At 54.2% G+C, this 7,772-nt stretch overlaps 1 protein-coding gene across 1 annotated transcript; it reads right to left on the bottom strand.

Annotated features, from left to right (window-relative positions):
• Positions 1-536: 536 nt before the first annotated feature.
• On the bottom strand, positions 537-5,750 carry KLHDC8A (kelch domain containing 8A). The gene is made up of 5 exons (XM_010170188.2): positions 5,366-5,750; positions 3,500-3,664; positions 1,431-1,646; positions 947-1,048; positions 537-730 (listed from the first exon to the last, which is right to left on the bottom strand). Exons 1-5 carry the CDS (start codon positions 5,739-5,741, stop codon positions 537-539), a joined length of 1,053 nt encoding a protein of 350 aa, XP_010168490.1. The 5' UTR covers positions 5,742-5,750.
• Between the last annotated feature and the right edge of the window lie 2,022 nt (positions 5,751-7,772).

Raw genomic sequence — 7,772 nt, 5'->3', positions numbered from 1 at the left:
ACAGAAGGATCCCAAGAGGCTGGAAAAGGGTAACATCACACCAGTTCTCCCTGAAGCACCACTGACCTGTCTGGGTACTCCCAACACCTCCAAAGCTGTCGCCTTTGGTCAGGATGGCGGCAGGGAGATGCCTGCCCATGCCCTGACCTCCAGAGTCCTTCCTGCTGGCAGGAGACACTGCACACCAGTCCTGTGAGCAGTTCCTTTACCTGGGTTTCCCCGCAGAGCTCTGAAGGTGACCAGAGGGGACCTCTGGCCAAAGTGCTCCTTCCCTCCATGGGGCTGGGACAGCAGCAGAAGGGAGAGGAACAGCATCCTTGGCTGCAGGCTCTTGCTGGACATGGCTCCAGAGTAAGGCTGGGTCCTGTTACTGGCAGGAACAGCTGAGCTACCAGGTTCCCAGGGCAGCTCAGGTGGTGCTCACCCAGCCTCAGTGCTACTGGGAGCTGCTCAGCAGGACCACCACCACCACCATCACCACCACCATCACTGCTGGAGGTGGCAAGGGGCAGGGTCCTGCACTGGGCAGGAGCCAGCTAGGAATCAGAGATGCAGAGGGCCTCCACGGCACTGCTCAGCCCCTGGCTCACCCCACCAACAGCCAGCAGACAGTTCTGGACCACGATGCTGGAGCAGGCACAGCGAGGGGTGGGCATGGGGGGAAGAGTCTCCCACTTGTTCTTTTCAGGGTGGAAGGCTTCTGCAGACTCCAGGACGGTTGGCTGGTTTCCTGGAAGGACAAATTAAGGCACTGGGTCACCTGGTAAGCACCAGCAAGCATCCCTTGTCTGCTCTGGGACAGTGTCTGTGCTCTGGACCCCATCCTCTTAAGAGGTCCCTTTTCCCTGCTCCCTCAGACCAGCCAGGGCCAGGATCTCTCCCCTCTAATGGTAACACACGACTCACAGATGCTTTTAAAGTGTTACCACCATCCCCAGTGCCTCACCTAGTCCTCCCGCCACGATAACTCTGCCTTTCAGGTAGCCAGCCACAAAGTCTGCTCGCCTTTTCTTCAGGTAGAAGGAGCGCTCCATCTTCATCCAGCCACCTGGGAGGGACAGGACAGACTGAGTGTCACAGGAGCATCCACTCCTGGGACACCACCTGCCTCTCTGACCTCTTACTTGCTTGCAGGAGTGTAGTTTTGCTGCTGCACCTTGGGGTAATAAAACCCCATGACACAGGGGTCACCTTCTTCACCACCACATCAGGAGCTAAACCCAGCTGCCTGAGGACCACGGTTTTCCCCTCTGCTGCCTTGTCAATCCTGACTGCAGGCTTTCCTCCAGGCTGGGCTCAAGGCACCAGCTGTCCTAGGACTCAGCAGATGAGATCTCTGTGCTCTGCAAGGACAGCAAAGCCCCACAGCACAGCCTTGTGTGCTACCCACCCTGCTCCTCTGAGAAGGACAGAACTGGGACAGCCCCTACCTTGTTCCATGTCAAACATGTCCACAGTCCTCATGAACTTGGGCTGCCGGTAGAGCCGTCCCTGCCGCAGGCCCCCGAGACTGAAGAGTTTGTCTTCTGTTGGCACGAAGCTGGAGAAGGCTCTTTTGTTGGGGATGTTGGGAAACTTGGTCCATGACCTGGTCTCCGTGTCAAAGACCTCAAAGGCATTGATAGCGTACTTGGACTGCCTTCCACCTGGGGCAGGGAGATGGAAAGAAAAGGGTCAGTTTGGCCCAAAGCACCAAGCCAACGGCAGCAGGAACCAGCGGAGCAGCCTGGGGGACACTGAGAGCAAGTGAGCTGCCAGCTGATATGATGTGAGTGAGACACTGGCCCAGGTTGCCCAGAGAAGCTGTGGCTGCTCCTCCCTGGAAGTGTTGAAGGCCAGGTTGGATGAGGCTTTGAGTAACCTGGTCTAGTGGAAGGTGTCCCTGCTGATGGCAGGGGGGTTGGAACTGGATGAGCTTTAAGGTCCCTCCCAACCCAAACCATTCTGGGATTTTATGTCCTCAGGTCTCAAGTCACCTGCTGACCCAGAGAACTTCTCACCCTTGTGCTCCCTGTCTTTAACTGGGGGCTTCTCACATGAAAACACTTCATTTTTCAGTGCATCACACCCTCCTCTTCCCTCCACGCCGGCAGCAGCAGGTTGCTGGTGCAGGAAGGTGTTTAGTATGCACAGGTTTAATCCAGACAAATTCAGAGCAGAGCAGGGATCAGTTCTCAGGGAGCCTTTGCAATTCAGATGAGCTGAGCACCGGTGCAATCCAGCAAGTCCTGTCCTCGCTGCCGAGATCCTGACGGAGCAGGAGAGCCAGAGCAGCTGCTGCTCCCAACGCCAACCATGGGTATGATTCCTCCACCCATCAGATGCAGATGAACACAGCTATTCTCAGCTCAGATGCTCAGCGTGCCTTTGAAGGCAGAGCCTGTGCTTGCTGCTGGGCTCACAAACCATTTGCCAGCAGTAAGCAAAGTGCAAAATAGATCAAAGAGTCTTTTCTGGTAACCCCTAAAGAAACCCAGGGCTCTCTGGCAGTTTGAGCACTCAGGACTCCTGCGTTTTGATCCTGATGTGCCATTTGGCCACAAGCACCACTTCTCTGCCTCAGTTTCCCTTTCTGTAAGGCAACACTAATGAAAATTGTCCCCTGCAGATCTTTCTTCTGCCAAGTCATAGAATATTGGGGATCTCCTCTCAGTCTCCTCCAGGCTGAACAAACCAAATGACTCCAGCCTCTCCTCATACCCTTCCCCTCTAAACCCTTCACCAATGTTGTGTCCCTCCTCTGGACACTCTCCAGCAGCTTTAGATCCTTTTCATCCTGTGGTGCCCCAAACTGCCCCCAGTACTGGGGGTGAGGCCACCCCAGTGCAGAGCAGAGCGGGACCATCCCCTCTCTCGATCAGCTCACAATGCAGCTGCTTGATGCAGCTCAGGACAGACCCTTTATGAAGCTGCAGGGTCCTTTGCTGATATAAAATGCACAGAAGTATTTTTACTCACTAGTTGAGCCCAAGTGCTCTTAGCTCAGTGGTAGGGCTGCAAACTGAGCAGGCAAAGACCAGATGAACCCTCAGATGGGCCAGGGACAGAGGAGGCCACTTGCCCAGCACAGAGCTGCTGTGAGACCTGTGAGCTCCCAGGGTGGTCAAGGGTGCAGGGGCCCTCATAGGTGCTTGCTATGGAGCTGTGGATCCAAACCCAACACCAGTCCCAGTCACAACCTACAGCTGCAAGCCTGGTATTTCTGAATGCGTGAGAAAGCAGGCAGGGATGGAAAGAAGCATTCCCAAATGCCTCTTCCAGGGAGGCTTCACAGAACCTCAGACTGGTTTGGGTTGGAAGGGACCTTAAAGCTCATCCCATTCCAACCCCCCTGCCATCAGCAGGGACACCTTCCACTAGACCAGGTTGCTCAAAGCCTCATCCAACCTGGCCTTGAACACTTCCAGGGAGGAGCAGCCACAGCTTCTCTGGGCAACTTCTCAGTGTTCAGATCAAAGGAGCTGCTGCCTGAGGAGGAGGAAGCAGGGCTGCTGCTTACCCAGCACGTAGATCTTGGTGCCTCGCAGGAAGGATGTGGCAGCATACCGGGGTGTGGGCATGGCTGCCCGCGACCCCCAGATGTCCTTGAGCATGTCATAGTGCTGCAGGTAGTTGTGTGGCCGCAGGTCAGATCCCATCCCACCAGCTGCATAGACTCTGTAGTCTAGACAAGGCCAAGAAGCAAAAAAAAATCCCACAAAATGATTATAAGAAAACTTCAGAAATACCCCCCTGCAAAAACATACATGGACCAGAACTGTTCACTCCTGCCCGAGTCCCTGTGTGTGCCCTGAGCTCCCATCCCCAGGGCAGAGGGGAACACACCAACCTCCTGCAGCAATACCTTGGAGTCTCCTTCTCTGGAGACATTCAAAACTTGCCTGGACACCTTTCTATGTGATCTCATTCAGGTTCCTGCTCCGGCAGGGGGATTGGACTAGATGATCTTTCGAGGTCCCTTCCAATCCCTGACATTCTGTGATCCTGTGATTCTGTCATACTGATGCTTTTCCCCAGCCCCACTCCCCATTCAGGAGCTGTGGCTCCTACTTTGCCCCACCAAAGTCTGACACTGGATGGTCACTCTGTGACCTGGACTGGAGGGCTCAAAGCTGAGATAAGGCACTTGATCCTCACCAAACCCTCACCAGCTATATCCATCTCTGGCTAATGGCAAACCTGGCCCTCAAAAACAAAATCCTACCTGTGCAGCACCCACGTTATCCCCTTCAACATGCGCTTCACTCCACAGCCAAGACCCAGGAGAGCAGCAGCAGCAGCCTTAACCTCATGGGCAGCCTTACAAGGCAGCTGAAAAAGCTGAGACCAGCTTGCATGCTGCAAGGATTTGGGCAGCTATTTCTGTTCCTGGCCTCTCACACCAAACTGACCCTGCTGTATCACTCAGACAAGCTTATGCTCAGAGAGGAAATCATCTCCGAGACGGTAAACATTATTTTTAAACATTCCTTAACAGTAGCTTTTAAACCCACTTAAGCAAACAAACCAAGCAGCTTTCAAAGAAGCTGCCTGGAGATTAGATTCGTAATCCCAGGCACGGCGGGAAGCTGGCTGACCTCAGACACGCTGCTCGGGAACACAACTCCCAGCCCCAGGCTCTTCAAGGCATGGCAGAGCAGGCTAAAGGAAATCAATGCTCCACATCTCTGCTTAGAGACTCAAAAATGAGATGGGCTGATAAGGCAGAGCCTCGCAGGCATTTAACAAGCCCTGTTTAAGGTGGTGGATAAGCTTTGGGAGGGGAACTATGCAGGAGCCCCCCACAAGGCCAGCCCCTTCCCCTCCTTTTACAATGATTTGAGCCCATGACTGGGAAGCTGACGCTCTCCTGGCTGGTTCTGGGGTTAGACCAGAGATACCTCTTCAAACCAAAGCTATTCTATGGCTCCAAAACCTCCAGCTCTGGCTCTGCAGCTCAGCCAGAGTGATGCTCAGCCAGCAGCACCATTCCTGTTTTTCCAGCATCTGCAGCACATAAGGACCAGAATTTGCTACAAAACCCTGGAGAAGTTTGATTTGATACCCTGCAGCTTGGACCTACCCAAAATACCCCCAGGTACCAACACAGCCATGGCCCTCATCACTCCAGGGCTGATGATACAGAGCAAACCCCAGGTTTATCTGCTTTTGGCCACTTACAGAATAGTCATCTTCAGCAGGTGGGATACGACAAATACATGGGGTTCAACTTGTAGGAGCACAGAAAATGTTTTGGAGAACAATGTAATCCTGTGCCATTGCCCAGAAAGCTTTTGTGCCTGATGCATCAACTGATGCTACCCCTCCCCATCTCCCCACCCTGCAGCCATCCCTCCCTGCCCTGGAAGGACCGAACCCTCCTTGCCTTTTGCTGTCACCGAGATGCCCATGGCTGCCTCTCTCAGCGAGTTCCTCTTCTTCCACTTGCCCTCGTCTATGTTGTACATCTCCACTATCTTCAGTGGCATCTGATTCACTCCGACCCCTCCTATCACCATGATCCTCTTGCCCAAGGTGGCCACGGCCACCCCTGCCCGGGCCGTGGGCATGGGGGGCAGTGAGGTCCACTGGTCAGCCTCAGGGGAGTAGACCTCGAAGCAGTCCATGGGAACACCATTGTCATCGCAGCCCCCGATGGCAAACACCTGCCCACCAACCTCCACCAAGGTTGAGTAGACCCTGCGGCTCGGGAGTGGGGCGAGGGTTTTCCACTGGAAATCTTTAGTATTAGCAGGCTCCATGGTGGCTGGTGGGATGAGGCAGCATCAGTCCCTGCCCACGGGAGGGGGGCTGGCTACGCTGCAAAACAGAGAAGTGCCAGGAGAAAAACAAACATGAAATGCAAATAAAGAGCATCCAGCCCCTGGTAGAGCTGCAGGCAGGAGCAGAGCAGGGATGGGAACATCCCCATGGGACAACCACCAGCCCCTCTGCCACCCCCCGACACACGCGACTGGTACCTTTCATTGAGTCTCCATTAATCCTGCAGTTCTGGATCAGCCTCAGAAGCTCACGCAGAGAATGATCCTAAAAATAAAACGAAACAAAAGAGGGAGAAAAAAAATATTAGGCAAGAAAGGTTGGAGACAGTTCATTTCCTGAGCATCCCTGCCCCCCAGCGACATTCCAACGGAGGAGGCTGTGAGCCATCTGCTCGCTTCCTGGTGGTTTTCCTGCCTGCTGGGGAACTTTTCCTTCCATCCTCCCTCTCTGACCTGACTACTCCTCCTGACCCCTGCCTCCATCCTCCCACAGACCCCCGGGAGGACCCGCTCCTGTAGCCCTCAGCTGGGAAAGGCAAAAGCCAACGCTGGTCCCTCCAGCCCCGACCCACGGGCTGTGTCATGGAGACATCAGGGATCCAGAGGACGAGAGGCACAAGCTCTCCCAGAAACCCACGGTGTTTTTGTCATCTCCTCTCTCGGAAGGACTGTTAATCATGCAGATGAGATTAATTAGTGCAGGAGGACAGAGAGAGGGCAAACGGAAAGGAACAAAGGCAGCTGCTTGCTCACTCGCCACACGTGCACTCAGGTGCCTTTGGCACTGAACATCTCAGCCTTCATTGTGGAACTGGGGTTGTGAAACAATCGACCTTCAAAGTGAGATTGATCTTCCCCCTTGCAGACACAGCAGCCTCTCCCAGCACACACTGCCTGTTTAGGGACAGGACTGTAGGGTAGAGTGAGCAGTTGCCAAAAAAACCCCCAAGAAGGCATATTCCTAGCTGAGCGCTGCTCGGGTGTAGGACAGCATCGTCCCCTCTTCTCCCCATGCACAGACTCCTGAGGCTTTTCCCTGTGGATGCTGCGGTCCCACTGAGACCCTGGAAAGACCATCCCTGGCAGCAGAGGAGAGCTGGCTCCACTTTTCTGGAGACCATAGTTTGAGTGTCCCTTGAGCAGAGGTTCCTCCTGGACCCATTTCACCTCCGGGCAACCCAGGCCAGGCCAGTCCCTCAGCCCATCTGCTGCTTGTGGGTATTTTTCCTTCTGATGCAGCAGTGTGGATGTGGGGTGGGATGCAAAGAGCCAGTTTGCTCTCTCCTATCTAAGATACTGAAGCACAAATAAAGCAACCAACACTTACAGTCCTTGGGTTTCTTAAGGGATGGACTCCCTCCTTCCAAAAAGGGGAGCCAGACCTGTTTCTTGCTGCTTCATCTGTAGCAGAGAGTAAAGGAGTGGGCTCTGCAAAACTCCCTGACCCAGGAACAGGTCATCTCCCCCTGCATCCCACTACCTTGCCCTCCCCAGGTATGACCACAGCCCTTCAGCTCTCCCAGCCCTCTGACAGCCGGAGCAGACAGATCCTGTAGCTTAGCAACAGCCACCTACAGCCGCCTCCATCACCCATCACTTTGGATGATCCAGCTGGGTATCCTGATGCTTTCCAGGGACCACATCATGGAGCAATGAGGGGGAGAAGCCCTGGATGCACCAGGCAGAAGCACACAGACTCTTGCTACTGCACCCCAGACTCATCCTGCATGTAGCACACTGGGGATGCCACATTATTGCTTCTATAAATTCATGTCTGTTGTGTTCATCAGGTGAACAGGGGGACAGAGGTGGCCCTCGGACCACAGCCAGGACATTTGCTGTTATCTCAGACAGGTACAAAGCAGCGTCCCCACAAACTCCTCATCTCTGCCTCAGGACTCAGCCTGCAAGGACCCATCTGAAGGGGAGATAAGTTTCCACGGTCATGTTATTTCCTACATCTCCTCTCAAAGTGTGAATTAGAAGAAGGTGACGGAAAAGAATCAGTGA

Source organism: Antrostomus carolinensis, unplaced genomic scaffold, assembly GCF_000700745.2.
Source record: "Antrostomus carolinensis isolate BGI_N321 unplaced genomic scaffold, ASM70074v2 scaffold3936, whole genome shotgun sequence".
Taxonomy (NCBI): Eukaryota; Metazoa; Chordata; class Aves; order Caprimulgiformes; family Caprimulgidae; genus Antrostomus; species Antrostomus carolinensis.
Note: the sequence above shows the minus strand (reverse complement) of the source record. Positions and strands in the feature narration are given on the sequence as shown.

Coding starts and splice junctions, on each gene's coding strand:
- KLHDC8A (XM_010170188.2), bottom strand. CDS start 5,741: ATGGAGCCTGCTAATACTAAAGATTTCCAGTGGAAAACCCTCGCCCCA. Junction 3,665..5,365: donor CATCTCGGTGACAGCAAAAG/GCAAGGAGGGTT, acceptor GGCCTTGTCTAG/ACTACAGAGTCTATGCAGCT. Junction 1,647..3,499: donor CACCAAGATCTACGTGCTGG/GTAAGCAGCAGC, acceptor TCCCTGCCCCAG/GTGGAAGGCAGTCCAAGTAC.